This window comes from Sus scrofa, chromosome 13 (assembly GCF_000003025.6).
Source record: "Sus scrofa isolate TJ Tabasco breed Duroc chromosome 13, Sscrofa11.1, whole genome shotgun sequence".
In the NCBI taxonomy this organism is placed as follows: Eukaryota; Metazoa; Chordata; class Mammalia; order Artiodactyla; family Suidae; genus Sus; species Sus scrofa.
The window spans coordinates 203,658,580-203,675,246 of NC_010455.5; the positions used below are offsets into that span (position 1 = coordinate 203,658,580).

At 50.8% G+C, this 16,667-nt stretch overlaps 1 protein-coding gene across 1 annotated transcript in view; it reads right to left on the reverse strand.

Annotated features, from left to right (window-relative positions):
• Positions 1–16,667, reverse strand: part of DSCAM (DS cell adhesion molecule) — a 725,315-nt gene that overhangs the window by 91,815 nt on the left and 616,833 nt on the right. Inside the window, 3 exon segments of the mRNA XM_021071497.1 lie at positions 5,311–5,466; positions 12,508–12,654; positions 13,991–14,231. Coding sequence (XP_020927156.1) covers positions 5,311–5,466; positions 12,508–12,654; positions 13,991–14,231 — 544 coding nt within the window.

The window sequence follows — 16,667 nt, forward strand, 5'->3', positions numbered from 1 at the left end:
GATCTTCGCGTGTGACATCAGCGGCACGGTTCTGTGAAAACACCGCCTCCATCTGAAGGACGGCAGAGGTCTGACGAAGCACCGCACAGACTCTTGGGTCGGCTTCATTCTGTCATCATTTTTCTGGTCTTGGTGATCAGTCAGAGGCAGGTGCTTGTGTGGTGTGTGCAGTGTGAGAGTGTGTACAGTGTGTGTGCATGTGTGTGGCGTGTGTGATATGCGTGCTTTGTGGTGTGCATGTAGTGTGTGTGGTGTGTGTGAGGCATGTGCTGTGTGAATGTGTGCATAGTGTCTGATGTGTGTGCTGTGGTGTGCTGTGTGTGGGCACACCCACGTGTGTGCATGGGACCCACCACAAGAGCCAGATGCGCCTGGGCGCAGACTCCACAGTGGCCACAGTGGCTTCTCTGAGCCGTGAGCGGCCAAGAAGCTGCACAGACGCACCCACAGCAGCAGCTGTCACTGGGCCAAGCACTGCATGCAGGCTCCTTTCCTCTCCCGTTTCCATGAGACCCCGGCCTTCTGTCCTTGGCTCTCACCAGAGCCGTGGTGGCCAAACAGTCTTTGAAGCAGACAAACCCTTTCAAGTGTCACGTGTGCTATCACATGCAACCCCGGGGAAGCGCAGTGGCTCTTCCCAAAGCAGAGCGGGGAGGGGGAGCCGCCCGGGGTCTCCTGATGACCCCTGGGCACCTGGAGGCCCCTAGAGCCCTCGGAACCCTAGGAGAAGGACTGCAGGAAGGGAGCTTTGAATCCACATGGTAGAAGGCGCCTAGAACTTGGTCTGTTGTGCCGCTGGTGTGGATGCTACTGCCCAGAGCATGTCATGGCCCTGCTGGATGCTGGGCCATCCTGGGAGCCCAAGCAGTATTGATGTTGATTAATTTGATCAGCAGGCTTTCCCATGGCACACACAGAGCCTTCAATGTCTCCGAAAGGCTGCACTGCTGGTGGTCAGCAAACACACACACACACACACACACACACACACACACACGAGTCCATCACTTTTAAGGTGAACCAAGGTGCAGTTACATTATCACCTAAAAGCACACCATCCATGCCTGCAAGAGAATGGACAGCGCAAGAGATGAGTGGCCCGGGGATTCAGAAATATACTGATGTCTGTTTTTCACCTACCCTTGGCTCTACTTTCAGATGTCCCACCAATGAGGTGGTTAATTGTGGCAAAGAGGGATCAAAGATCAAATAGCACACCTCCTGCTGGCCTTCTTCTCACAGCTTACCTTATAGAGCTTCATGTATTATGCAAATATTTGCACTTAAACACAACGGTTGCTACTTATCCATATACAGTGTTTACTTTTGCAGAAAACCATCCGGGGCTGCCGGCAGAATGAAAATAATCATTGGAAAATTAATAGATGGTGTGTGTTTGTGCTCTATTTCCCCATGGCTCTGCTCAGATTATATTCTCAGCAAATAAAACTATCTTAGGATTTCACAAATGTTATGGAATTCAGAATTAGTTGTCTGGTGTTCAAAAAACAGAAAGCTAGCTCAGCACATCATCTTTGGCGGCCTTGCAGCAATAAAAACAAGTTCAAGTTCTCATGGGCGGCGCATCCTGGGAAAGAAGAGTAGTTTTTGCAGACCCTGAAAATATATCTGTGGACCCACAACTGTATTTATGGGTCTGAGACTCTGTCTAGGGTCCCAAGAACGTGTCCAAGACACACTGACTTAAGAGTCATCAGAGAGGCTAAGAAACTACTTAGCCGACGGCACAGATGACTTGTTCTCGAAACACACATTTCAATGGAAGGTTATCCCCTGTAAAAGTAAACTTCTTGTCTTTTATTTTTCAATTTCATGTCTTTAATCTATTTTTATTTATTTATATTTTGATTCTATTTTTGTCTCTTTCACTAACAAGTGATCTGTGTCCCCTTTCCAAGGTGACCAGTGACCTGACGACACAACATAAAACTCCAGGCCCCCGACACTGAGGGGTAAGGGACACTAATTGAAGAGCCGTGTTGGACATAGAAGATTTAACTGAATGTTCGCTGTGAATGTGTTCACATTTCTTTACGTGCAAGGATGTCAAATGAACAGTGAGGCTTCGACCTGTGCCTAGAAGAGTGCTTCCCCGAGGAAAAACTTGAGTGGACAATTACCATTTTACTGGAATGCTAACATTTTTGCAACCTGTAATTGAAGTTGGCGGTGTAATCCAGCCTCCAAAATCATAAGACTTCAGGGACGCATCAACAGGATCTATGCTCTGAATTCGACTAAGCATTCTTTCAAGCAGACTCAAAGCTGTATTCAGCCCTGTAAGCTGCTCAAATGCCTACGGGTGTTAGATATTGAGTCTGTAAAGGTGGCTGGCACAATTCTCCATTTCTAGATTAGTGAGTTTTTCATGGGACTCTGGGAGAGAGACTCATTATTACGCTAGCTTTTCTCTCCTTTCAGCTAATCTTTGCTCCGCTCCTCTCCTCTCTGACAGTGCCAATGACTTAGCCACGCAGCTAATCTTTGCTCCGCTCCTCTCCTCTCTGACAGTGCCAATGACTTAGCCACGCAGCTAATCTTTGCTCCGCTCCTCTCCTCTCTGACAGTGCCAATGACTTAGCCACGTAAATACTGACATTCAGCTCCACAGCATCTTTTGGCCCCACCCTCCCGCACAAGGGGAATCCTTGACTCCTGCCTGGGACAACTGGTATACCCAAGGCAGGGCCTTCTTCAATCTATCAAATCTCCGTGTACTATTTTTTTTCTCTTCTTTCTTTCTTTCTTTCTTTCTTTCTTTCTTTCTTTCTTTCTTTCTTTCTTTCTTTCTTTCTTTCTTTCTTTCTCTTTCTTTCCCTCTCTCTCTTTCTTTCTCTCTCTCTTTCCTTCCTTCCTTCCTTCTTTCTTTCTTTTTTATTGTTACTTCCCCTGGGTATGAGAGCAGAGAATAACTGATTGACAAATTAGAGTTAGGGTCTCAGGGTCGAGTTTTGAGACAGAGCTCTATGATTTCTAAAACTGGAGGTGTGATTAAAAATCGATCCAAAGCCACTGGTCACTAAGGGGCAGTGGAGAGCTCTCCCTTAGCGGATTTCTGTACCTTCTCCTGAAAAATGCAGGTGTCAAAATGGATGCTGCTGATCAACTTACTCTTTAGATGATAATTCTCGGGACATGAGTGTTATTGCTTAGCAATGCAAAAGAATGTTCCACCCTCGCTCTGAAGGAGCAGAGATCAAGTGATCAAGTATCTAGTGTCAGGATCCAACCCACTATGTGTCAAGCTAGGTGTCTGCACACATCACTTCACTTTTTAGATCTTCGTTCTGTGCAGTCTGTTGTGGAGAGGTTATACACGAAGACAGTTCAGAGAAGGTGAGATCAGGGGCCAAAGTCCCAGGGCTAATATCTACATGTGGCTGTTACATTTTAAAAATTAAATTACGGCCATCTTCACTCAGCTTTGTAGCTGAGTCCGTGAAGGTGTGACTTCCTCATGGCCCTGCGTTTTGGCCTTAGACTTCCTTAAATAATTCCATTTCTCTGAGTAGAATCGGCTGTCACCTGCACTTGCCTGGGAATAATTACTCAGGTGCTCTAGAAGAACTAGAAGTGATGAGGTTTGATTTGTATGCCGGAACTAGAACGCAAGACGGGCTGGAGAGACCGTGACCAGAACGTGGCAGGTGGACGGGCAGAACCACGGTGGGGGCGGGGCTGGGGGCGGGGCTGGGTCTGCAGAGGGGGGGGAGCGGAGAGCGGTGCTCTGAGTGTCGAGAAGTGTCATGAGCTGATGCACAAGCTGATGGGAAGTGTCTACCGAGGCCTCTGCGTGCGGGTCCCCAGCTTTGCTCCCACAGGACAGATACGGTGTGAGGTGACACCGTGGGGGTGGTCTCTGTAGGGGAGGACCTCAAACCTGCCACGGCGGGCGTGGGTCGCGGACAACAGCCCTCCGCCCCCACCCTGCCTGGCCTCCTGGGGGACAGCGTCCTGTAAGAAGGCAGAAACCACCTGCAGAGCCCAGTCAGCACGGAATTCGGGGCGCGTGGCTCCCATCTCGACCCTGGCTCTGGTATAACTCTGAGCTCTGATCTGGAAAGTTCCACATGGCCATCAATTTGACAGCAATTGCTCCTGTTATGAAGCTGGAAACTACTTTTCTTACGATTGCTAGAAGATGTATTAGAACTTAAATTATTCTTCAAGAAGTCTTGGATAAGGCCCTTCATGGTTTCCCTTAAAATAATACAACCCCCTGGGAGTTCCCATCTTGGGGCAGCAGAAACGAATCCAACTAGGAACCATGAGGTTGCGGGTTCGATCCCTGGCCTCACTCACTGGATTAAGGATCCGGCGTTGCCGTGAGCTGTGATGTAGGTCACAGACGAGGCTCGGATCTGGTATTGCTGTGGCTGTAGTGTATGCGGGAAGCTGTAGCTCCAATTAGACCCCTAGCATGGGAACCTCCATATGCTGCAGGTGTGGCCCTAAAAAAAGACATAAAGATAAAATAATACACCCCCCCATTTTCCATACAGTTTTTTGCTGGTTTGGGAAATAGTCATATAACCAAGTCCAAATTGTGTGGAATGGCAAGAATTAGTGATCTGAGAATTGTACTATGACTTAAAATATTACTAAGTCATGAAATCTTGTAAGAAATTAAAAAGAATTAACATGAAGCTCTCAAATTGAGGGCTTATTCTAACATTATTCTCAAGCTGGCACAGAAAGATGACCTAAACCAGAACATTCTTTTTTCTTTATCAGCTGCACCCGCACCATATGGGAGTTCCTGGGCCAGGGATCAAATCTGAGCCACAGCTGCAGCCAACAGCACAGCTGCTGCAATGCCAGATTCTTAACCCACTGTGCCATGATGGGAACTCCCCTTACATAATTTTTAAGCAGAGGAATGGCAATAATCAGAGCTACACTAACAGCTAAAGAGCCTAAATTCAATGTAACGGGATACAAAAACGGAGATGATACATGTTACAGCCCTGGGATAAAAGACACTTCTGCTTAAAATGAGATGTGGCCAAAAAGAAAAAAAGAAAAGAAAAGGAAATTCTAGGGGAGGAGAGAAACAGTGGATACATCAGGCAAATGGGACCCAGACGTGCTGGTCTGAGTGGCGCTGGCGTATGTGCGGAGGGCAGCGGGCTGTCTGCGTGGAGCAAAGCCGACGAGAGGTGGGGGAGCCAAAGGCAGGCCCCCTGACCCGTCCTCCTCCTCCTCCTCGTGAGCCCAGCCTGGGAAGGCTGCGCCCGACGGGCGCCTCCCGCGTGTGGCCCAGGGGCCCGCGGCCCGCCCCCAGCTCACCATCCTCTTTGGTCCGGGTGAAGATCTGCTCGCTTCGCACGCCGTCTCCAGCCCGGGTAAAGGCCAGCACCTGGATGCTGTAGTTGGTGTACTTCTCCAGCCCGTCCAGCTCCAGGGAGGGCTGCGTGGTGGTGACGTTTTTGATCTCGCCCAGCTCTGGGGGAGAAGAAAGCACGACCCCGTTACCACGGCCACGGGCACGCGCCTTTCCCCCGTTACCACGGCCACGGGCACGCGCCGTTCCCCAGCACTGGCCAGTGCCTCCGTCGGTCCCTCTCTGAAGTCAAGGGGACTGCGTACAGCCTTCCCGTGACTCCGACACTCCGCGGCCCTTCAGAAAAAGTCACTCGCACCAAACTGCCACAGAGCACCGGGCGGATAATCGGTCTGAAACGCAGCAATTCGCTCCAAGTTCCGTGTTCCAAACCCAGCGCCAGCGCCATGGCTGTCCCTCTTGGATTGTCCGCCTGCAGGGGCTGACCCCAGATGTCCCCCAACCCAGACCCAGGGAGCGAGGACCAGGGATGCTCTGCAGACACTTCTAAGCTCATCGAGAAGCTTCTACACAGAGTTCCCATCGTGGCTAAGCGGGTTAAGAACCCGACTAGTATCCATGAGGACGCAGGTTTGGTCCCTGGCCCCGCTCAGTGGGTTAAGGATCCAGTGTTGCCACAGGCTGTGGTGTAGGTCACAGACGTGGCTTGGATCCTGCATTGCTGTGGCTGTGCTCTAGGCCGGCAGCTGCCACTCCAACTCGACTCCTAGCCTGGGAACCTCCATATGCCACAGGCGCAGCCATAAAAAGAAAAAAAGGAAAAAAAAAAAAGAAGAAGCTTCTAAAAGTCCGGGTTCCTTTTCTGGTTTTAAAAAGCAAACTCTACTTTCATGCACACGTGTTTTTTGGCACCTAAGTTCTCAGGCGTCTGAGCTGAGCTGCGGTGGCCCAGCACACCCCACCTGTCACCTGGAGTGAAGCCCCCGGCCTCCGCAGACCTGACAGGCTAGTATGTCAGGAACTTGGCGTCAGCTAAAAACACTTCGTGTTCTGGAGGGAGCATCAGCGAATCTGTGCATAGACGGCATGTCATGCTCGCCCGTCTGAGGCGTATCATAAAGCAAACGAGAAAACTCGCAAGGATGAGACAAGCACCGCACGGGGGCTCTGGAGTCGAAATGAGCTGCCTACAGAGCAGCCAGGGAAGGAGAGAGGAGCCCAGGAACTGCCCACTTTGGGGCAAGTGGGATGTTTGGTGGGATGTTTGGTGCAGCCTGGCCCACGTGCCTGGTGTACTGAGAACTGGGATGGGGGACAAGGTCCTGGAGGGAGTCCTCCTGGGGGGCTGGCTATAGTGACAGGCACGGTGGCACAGAGTGATGCTGCCTGGTGGTGCCTCTCCCTGGCCTCAGTAAAGATACGCCATGCATGCGTATGCAGGTGCCAGCCCTGTTCTGGGTGCCACGTGAATGCATTTGCCCAGCGCAGCCACCCTCTGCTTTCCCCCACGCAGTCATTACAGGCAAGGAAACTGAGGCAGGAGGAGGCTCAGTCGTGGCCTGAGCCCAGGGAGCCTGGCCTGCGGGCACAGAGCCCGGCCGCCGGCCGCCAGCCCGGCCGCTCCTCGACTGGATGAGAGGGGTTTCTGCCCGCCTGGTTTTCTCCTCCGGCTCTTGGCTTTTCTTTCCTCCTGTCCTTCTACCAAACTGCACAGAAGTTTGGAGATGAGGGACCACCTCGTTTGCGACTGTGATGTGGCTATGAATGTCCTTTTCAGGGCTGGACCGGACACAGCAGAGGAGCAGAGTTTAAAGTAACGCAGGGGTAGCCACAGCCTGTCGCACACATGCCAGGGATGCTTGCTCGTGACAAGGGTGGTGAGGGGAGTGGAGAAAAGGGCTGTGCGAGGCAAGCGGGTCACAGACGGGGCCCTGGACCCTAATATGAGTCCAAGACCTGTTCTCATCTGGAACAGCTTGTGGGCAAGTTCGGGGGTCGGGGGGCAGGATGCCTTGCTGGGGGGAGAGGAACGCAAGGGGCAGCCCCCAAGAGCTGTCCTGGCCTCGTGTCTCCCGGGGGAGGCCAGTGGGCGGCAGACTCTTGGGGACCACGCTTTGGAAGCCGCAGCAGTGGCTCGTGAAAATGAGAAAAACGTTTGCTCCTGAGCGGTGGTTGTGCCTTCAGAGAGCAGACAATCCTTAGCCTCAGGCGAGTTAGGAAGCCTTTCCTGAGAGGGGAGGGTCCGCCCTGGGTGACGGGCGGGTTTCAGGTCTCTCTCCATTGTATTATTCCTTGATGACATTCATTTTCCTCAACACAGATAATACAGGTCAAGTGGAATAGGATAAAAACGCAAATACTCACAGAAAAAGCTTAAGTATAGATCTGTCAAGATCTTTTCAGATTTAGGAAGTTTCTCACACACACACACACACACACACACACACACACACACACACATTGGGAAACATGCAATGGGAAACACACATTGGGGGGTGGGGTTCCCGGGCTGTGTGCCTACAGACCAGTTATGAGAACCTGGCTGACTCATCTGACCTTTTGGGGCCTCTGGTCTTATGTTTTTAGTGTTTTAGGTTTTTTTATCTTTAAGGAGGGCCCGGGGTCTCTCCGCCTCCCAGGGGAAAAGCACCACCTGAGACAGAGCGGGAGAAGGGAGGGGCCGCTGGCCGGGGCTGCTTGAGGGAGGCAGGAAGGAGGGGAGGAGGGCAGAGGGCGAGGTGGAAGCCCCGATCTTCCAGAGACAGCAACAGGGAAACAAAGCATCACTCTGGAAACAAAGCATCGCCTGGCAGCCTGCTGGGGAACTGAATTTCCATATGAACTGGAATCAGCACTGGGATGTTGACTCACTTTGGGGTTCCTGTTGTTTGGAACCATGAAAAACACTGCCGTCCAGACCCCCATGGAAACCACCCCCAAGGATTTCTAAAATGACCTGAGCTCCAGAATCCACCAGATCAAGCATTTTGTTCCCTCTGATGGTGATCTGGTGATCAGGATGGAGCAGGCACAGGTGGCTGGAGAAGTCCCAATAAGGGACTCTAGATAAAGAGGGAAACCTGGGGACGCTGGGAGATCGCTGTGAGCTAATCATTGCCCAAGGAAGCCATCAGATCAGGGCAGGCTGCTGGACTCGTGGAGCCGCCAGACGTCGGGTGGGGGACGGGATGAGCCCTGCATTCAGCTTCAGACCCGGGGCAGGAGGTGAGGACCTTGGGTCTGAATGCACCCCTTACTGGATACCAAGGAGGAGCTACTGCGCAAGGAGAGAGGAAGAGGCGGTCCCCCACCCCCACTCCCCTCGGAGGATGAAGCTGTAGCCCGCTGGATCCTCAGCGCAGCCTCCGGGCCCGCCTGCTTGCGTCTCTCACAAGCGCCCTATCCTAATAAATCTGTTGCTTGCCTATCACCTTGTCTCTCGCTGAATTCCTTCTGCGTGGAGGCAGGAAGAACTGAACCTCGTGAGTCCAGACACCGGGTGAGCGAGTCTCATTTAAAACCACAGGTTCAGGTCCCAACCTGGGTTTCGGCTGGGTTCGAGTCCCGGCACGTGGGTTCAAGTCTGGCTAGGTTCAGGCTGTGGGTGCTGTCAGTTTCAGTGGGAGGGTATGTCCTTGGCCAGCCCGAGTAGAGAAAGTAAAGAGGAACACGGAGAACAGCCAAGTGCAAAACAGCCTGCTTCCTCTGCTGGTCTCTGCCTCCCCTGCTCTTTTCCCATGGCTTAAACCTGGATTTCTCCCATCCACCTTCCACGGCCCCATAGAGTCCTTAAAAATATATATATATATGGAAAGTAAAGCGTCGTGTTCAGTTGAAATCACCAGTGAAATAATATGTAAATGATATATAAAATAAACTTAGAAATCATACTATTTATATTACAAAAGGCTTTTTTAAAAAAAAAAAACTTTTATATTTTAAACCAAAATAGGTTTCTGTATATTTATTTATACCCCCCACTCTTTAAGGGTTTTAAGGAAGAAATAAAAAAAAAAGGGAGAATAATGTTAGCAAAAGTTATTCCTCCCCCACCTGCCGCCATCAAAGCAAAGCCCCCTGGCAGCACCTACATGTTGCTTTGATTCAGAATCTGGCATTTCTGTCTTGAAGGAAGACAGAAGGGAAGGAAAGTAGCTCAAATTCAGATGGAAACAGTGAATTTTTAACATGTGCCATTTTCCTAGCAATTTCAGACGAACTGCTTCTGTCAGGTTTTTAAAATTATTTAACTTTCGGTTTATGACGAAACACCCAGAAATTTCACTGACATCCTCTATGTAGCCGCTCCTATCAGCGACATTGACCAGTTCTGTTTTGCCTGGTCATCGTAAAAACAACAAAATCCTTTTTATGCATATTTTTGAAAGGTTGGGGCAATTACTAATCACAGCGGCAGTGACCATCTCTCTCCTGGCGTGTGATGTGTGTGTGTGTGATTGGTGTGTGTGATGCGTGCGTGTGTGCGATGTGTGAGTGTGTATGGTGTGTGTGTGCAATGTGTGAGTGTGTATGGTGTGTGTGTGAGATGTGAGATGTGTGTCTTCTCAAGCTTAGCAGCATAGTTCTTTTCTTTTTGTCTTTTTTGCCATTTCTTGGGCCGCTCCTGTGGCATATGGAGGTTCCCAGGCTAGGGGTCGAATCAGAGCTGTAGCCACCGGCCTACGCCAGAGCCACAGCAACGCTGGATCCAAGCCACGTCTGAAACCTACACCACAGCTCACGGCAACGCCGGATCGTTAACCCACTGAGCAAGGGCAGGGACCGAACCCGCAACCTCATGGCTCCTAGTCAGATTCGTTAACCACTGTGCTGCAACGGGAACTCCAGCAGCATAGTTCTTGACACAAGCACCATGTGCTCTGTGTGGGGGGAACCGCGGGGACACAGGCGGAGGAGCGTGTGTAAAAGCATCTGCAATTCCATGGAACCACCTGCTGATTCATAAACATCACCTCCCAGAGGCAGTGGGTCAGGAGTGATGGGTCATAAGTGGGTTTATGTTTCTGAGGGTTTCCTTCTTATCTTTTTGAGCTTAAATGGGGAATTTCTACATTTGGCGTCAAGCCTGGCACCTTACACTTCACACTGTGAGGGAAAGCACCTCTGGGAACTATGTGCATTTCCCAGCATCCTTTATTTCAGGACCTTTATGTTCGTAAAGCTTGAAAAGTGTAAACGTGACGGAGCCATATCAGCCCCGCAGAACCAGGGAGCAAACAGGCCTTACCAGCATGTATGTGATGAAACGTGAAAACGCGACGCCTACTCACCACTGGGTTACGGGAATACGTCCAACAAGAACTAAAAAAGGGGCCATTTTAGGGGAACACTGCCTTCTAGTGCAGAGCGTTTAGTTTCCTCTTACTCAAGATGAGGGTTAAAAGCCATAACCAGCGTGTGCAATGATTTCTTACAGTACCGTGTCAGTAAGACAGATAATTCGCAAATTTTGCGTGCCCTGTGCTCTCCATCCGTGGGGATTTTTAAAGCTCTGTTTTTAGGGGTGGAGGTGAAGCGCGTCGCCTCAGGAAGTCTGTCCCTCTGGGCTGGCTCTGCATCACTGGGCTGTGGTTCTAGCATAATCACCACGTTCCACGCGCCCCCATCTAGATGCTCCAGCAGGGCGGATGCTGGACCCTCAGCATCCAGCAGGAGCTTAGCACAGAGCAGCTGCTCAGATGCCCTGTCTACCTCGGGCCCAGCAGCTGCATCAGAATGTCCCCACCCCCTCCAGTGCTGTGCAAAGCTACCCTCCACATCAAGAGCAATCGAGTCTGGTCTTCGGCTCCGAGATGCAAGCCTGGTTACAGAGCAAACAGTGAAGCCTCACTCGAACCCGGCTATTTCCTTAGTAAGTGAAGCTCACTTTGCCCAAGTGTCTTCCTTCCTTTATTCTGGCACCAAGAGTGGGGCCCGGGCAGCCTCTGAGGCCCAAGGTGCTCCATCTACCTGGGTGGGGGCAGCGACCTGGCTGGCAGAGCAGGTGCAGGGCGGATGCGCCCTGGGGGCCTCGGCTGCATCTATCTGCCCACACTGAGGTGAGTGTGCACCGAAAGGCCGCGTGCAAGCAGAAGGGCTGGAAAAAGCCCGGACAAGGGGGCGGGGCGTGGGGGGGGCAGAGGCCAGAAATGGGCGCCGCGGAGGGGAGTGTGTGGGCTAGATAGGCCCTTGGCTCTTATGGGCTGTGGCGCAGGAGTGGGGGGCAGCCTGGCTCGGGGACACCCACCCTCTCTCTGCCCCTGAGCTGACACTCTCTCAGGCCCCATCTTACCCCCAAACAGAATTCTGCCCCACAACTTGAAAGACAAAAACAAACGCAAACCAGAGGAATGAAGGGGGCGCTCCCGTCGTGGCTCAGAGGTCGTAAAAGCGACTAGCATCCGTGAGGACCTAGGTTTGATCCCAATCCCTGGCCTCGCTCAGTGGGTGAAGGATCTGGCGTTGCCGTGAGCTGCGGTGTGGGTTGAAGATGTGGCGTGGCTGTGGCTGTGGTGTAGACCTGAAGCTGCTGCTCTGATATTCAACCCCAAGCTTGGGAACTTCCATACGCCGAGAGTGTGGCCCAAAAAGACCAAAAAATGAATAAATAAATAAATAAATAAATAAATGCCGAAGGACGACAGGAAGGGAGGAAAGAGGAGGAGGAAAAAACGAAAAAGGAGAAGCAGCCAAAAGTGGACGGTTTGGAATAAAAAGGCCCCTCATGGGGAGCAATCCCATCCCCCTCAAGGTGTTCCAGCATCTTCCAGAACCCCCTGCAGTTCAACTGCAGGAGCTTACGAAGTTTCCCTGCGGAGTCCTATTGGGAAAAAGGAAGAGGTCGGCCTTTTACGATGCACATCAGGTAGAATTTTCTAGATACCGATCCAGGTTTTGGTGCTGCCCGCAGAGGCTTGACATAGATACTCGCTCGTAATTAGGAAAACACATTTATTCCTAGATTTCCCAGGTGCCACCCCCTCCTTCAAACTGCTCTTTGAAGGTGCATGAGGTTTTAAAGAGCTGTACACACCAGTTAAAGTGGCAGGGACGAGATGGAAACAGAACGACCGGGGAAAGGAGATGAGTATCCAGAGAGAAAGAAATGCCTGCCAAGCGCCGAATCCCCGTAGGAGGGGGGTCGGCACATCCCGTCGCCCAAACTTCTGGGCAAACTCAAAGCCCCGGCTCGGCTCTCTTACCTCCGTCCATGAGGTTGGCCCAGTAAATGACTCTGAACCCCTGGAGAATTCCATTCAAGGCTTCCTTGGAAAGGGTGGACCAGGATATTGAGATGCTTTCTGGTGACGTTGCTATGGCTTGGACATTTTCGGGAGGGGAACTGGGCACTGAAATTAGATAAGTAGAACCTATCATAACTGTGGGTGGTTCAGTTAGCAAGGCGACATCGAATAAGCAATATGAGCTTAGTATTCCAATGGAGAAGCAAAAACAAATTTGCACTCAACGCAGGGGAAAAATGAGTACCCCTTCCCTATATAAATATGACAACTCAGAAAAACACGATGAGTTTATGCATTTGTCCTCACAGACTCCCACAGCTCCTCTTTCCAGCATAACTGCTTCACTTTTCAAGAGGTCGCCCTGGGCTCCGGGACTTGAGAACACTTCTGACCTCAGGGCCTGAGCAAAAGACCGCTGCCCATCTGGTTTATGTTCCCGTGACTCTTGCAAGTTATTGTTGCAAGTTCCATGCACTTTATCCACGCATTCAGCAATATCTGCACATAAACTGAAAGCCTCACTATTGCACGTGCTCCAAAGCGGACATGTGATCGTATATTCACTGCCCCATCCCTGGCCGGGCCCCTTTTGATCCTGTAACGTTCACTGGAGGAAAGAGCGACCACGGACCAGGATACAGCCTAGAAGAATATTTGAACTATTTTCCACGTCGAGTTTATGCAAACCTTAAACGCTGGGACTGGGAGAAGGGGCGAATGGGGACAGAACTGCAAACATCAATGACAAATGAGCAGCCAAACGAAAACCCAAAGGCGTATTTAACCACGATCGCCAGGACTATGAAGATAAGAGAACCCTGGACTTCAGTCTCTAGGGGCCTCAGGTCTCCCTTCCCGTCTAAATGGTCAGACATGGCAGATCTAAGTGTGTCCTCCAATCTAGGACCCAGTGGCCAGGTGCACAGGAGGCAGCTGCCATGCCCACGTGCTGCCGGGAAACCAGCCCCTTACTGCTGCAGCCAACCCTAGGGCAGACTCCGCACCTAAGGGTCCAGAACCCTGGGCTTCCGGACCTCAGGGGTCTCCCTCTTTTCAAGCCCTGCTTTCAGGTCGTCACGGTGAAAGGGGACGTTAATTCTTTATGGCCACGAGGGGGCGCTCGGTCACCACGCGATCAGCCTGCTCCTTCCTGCTCTCTGGTCTCCAAAGGCTTGGGGAAAAAAAATCATTTAAAAAAAAAAAAAAAAAAAAAAAAAAAGAAAAGAAAAAAGAAGAAAATCCTCCTTAACACTGATTTGTGAGGAATTCTTAGCACATGGAATTTCCACATTCTGGCCAGACTGCTGCAGTCACAGAGAAAGACTTGGTTGGGAAAAGCCCAACTCTTGCGCTTGAAGTGCGGGAGAAAGACGCTGCAAAGGGGATGGATTCGGCTTTGTAACCACGGTCCGTCAAGGGCGGGCCGAACCACGGAACCTACCGTCCTCGAGGGTGGTGGTGATGATTTCCTGAGAAGAAGGTCCCGTCCCGGCGCGGTTGCAGGCCTGCACCACCAGGCCGTACTGGGTGAACTTGTTCAGGTTGTCCAGGGTGTAGATCTCGCTGTCGCCCGTGGTGTCGATGCTGATGATGTTGAACTGGAAGTTGCCCCCGGTGCTGTACTCCCGGTAGCCTATTTGGTAGCCGCGGATAATCCCGTTTTGCAGGTGCTTCTTGGGAGCCTAAACGGGAAAGAAAAGAATCACTAAAGAGCACCGGAGGTGTGACCGAAGGAAAAGCGCGCCTGGCCACCTCTCGAGGAGACGAAAATGACACGGGGCGCGCGTGGGCGTACCCCCAGCAGGTGCGGCAGTGGTCACGGCAGCAGAAGCAGCGGACTCGCACCGGAGGCTGCCCTGGGCCACGTCTCCTCCTTGACCTGTGGGAAGGCGCCCGGCCCCCATCACAGCCCCGTGACAGGGCACAGCCAAGGTCCTCAGGGACCCAGGAGGTCACACGAACAGGGAGGACAGGAGAGGATCCACCGCAGAGCCTGTGCTTCTTCCCCCAACCCCTCCTCCATCCTGCCCAGCTGCCGGCTTCTCCGAGTGTAGGGAAGTTTCCAGAAACAGAGTGTGGTGCTAGCTCTCCTAGGCCCCAGACGACGAGGCACAGTAGTAGCGGTGAGTCCAGGAATATCCTTCACCCCCACCCCACCCCCTTTTTTCGTCATTTTAGGGCTGCACCGGAGGCCCATAGAGGTTCCCAGGCTAGGGGTCTGATTGGAGCTACAGCTTCCGGCCTACACCACAGCCACAGCAACACTAGATCCCAGCCGCATCTGCGAGCTACACCACAGCTCACAGCAACGCCAGATCCTTAACCCACTGAGTGAGGCCAGGGATCGAACCTGCGACCTCACAGAATTGGTCGGGTTTGTTAGCGTTGAGCCACAGGGGGAGCTCCCCCAACTGCTTTTTGCAGCAACTCAGCTGCTTTCATGAGTCTTCATGGTGCTAATAGATGTCAACAGAACCGTCCTGGAAACCACTACTTCCGCAGTCAAGTTGGCACAGCTAGACCTGGACCTGAGAGCGCACGCCTTTCTCACCATAAGCAGATGTCCCTGCATCCTGGTTTCACACTGACAGCTATAATTTTTCGCTTTGCTTTGAAATCCGATCTGAGGAGTTCGGATTTTGAGAATTCCATTACCTGGAATTTGATTTACTTCAATCACCAAATTGCATTTGTACCATTGACGTAATTAACATAATTAATTTCCCTCCAAAAGTCATGGATGAGTCAAATATAACACAAAGATATTCCTCCTCGGTCACATGGTTTTTGGATGTTAATTAAGTATGGTCATTCAAATATAAAGACATTTTTTAAATTTTAAAATTACTCTAATTTTTGGAGTTCCCGTCGTGGCTCAGTGGTAACGAACCCAACTAGTATCCATGAGGACGTGGGTTCAATCCCTGGCCTCGCTCAGTGGGTTAGGGATTCAGTGTTGCCATGAGCTGTGGTGTAGGTCACAGATGTGGCTCAGATCTGGTGTTGCTGTGGCTGTGGTGTAGGCTGGCAGCTGTAGCTCCAATTCGACCCCCAGCCTGGGAACCTCCATATGCCATGGGTACGGACATAAAAAGACAAAAAAGGAAAAAATTCTAATTTTTCAGTGGGCTTCCTATGACGACATCTAAGATACCAAATCAGGATCCTGGGGCAGGGGCTACGGGAGTCTGGCGTCTGGTCAGGAAGGAGGTGGAGGTTTGGGGGCAAATGCCCACGAGAAAATGTTTACACACAGCTCCCAGCTTAGCTGAACCCCTACAAGCGGAGGGGCCTGCTGGCTGACATGTACCCCCTTGGGTTTGGGGGGACTAATAACACCCGTGATCTGGTTACAGGTGGAGAACCTTCCTTTTTTCACTTTCCAAGGGAGATAACACATTCTAACAAGCTTAAGACAGACAGACAACACAGGGGTTTTTGTCTTGTTCAGTGCAATATAAACAAAACATTCTTTATGTTTTTCTTAGAACTAAATTTTAGTCTGCTAACTTTAGAGTGACTCACAGGTTATTTCTGCTTATTAGGTTCTTCTGCAAAATATGTTGTAGAAAACTACTTAAGTTTTTTTTTTTAAATAATACAAGTATACAGCCACCATTCCTATGCAATCACTTCTCAAATTCTGCTACATTTCTGTTTATCTAAGTGAAATTGATGTCTGCTTTTGTTTTTCACATGGTTGTCTTCATACTCGGTACAATTTGGGCTCTGATAATTTTTAATTCGATATGATATGAATAGCGTGATCCTGTTCTCATGTTTACTTCACAGCCTTTAAAAATCGTATTTCACATTTTATCCAATCATTTTCCCCTTGATAAGGATACAGTTGTTTTGTAGTTTATGTCCTACCCCAAATGCTGAGTGAAACACCTCTGCATTACGTTTATTTATTGGAACTGAAGCCCCAGAAGTGGAGGGGTGTCTTATTTCAAAAGGGTTGTGCTTCAACTGACTGTTAATGGGATAGGGTTTTCAGTTATTGTTCTTTTAGATATGAATCCAATATGGTACCTTAAGGGGCTGTGGTTTTCATCAGGAACAAAGAGGAGAGCTCTCTTCTGGTTTTTTAATATTCCCGTTTTGCAGGGGTGTGT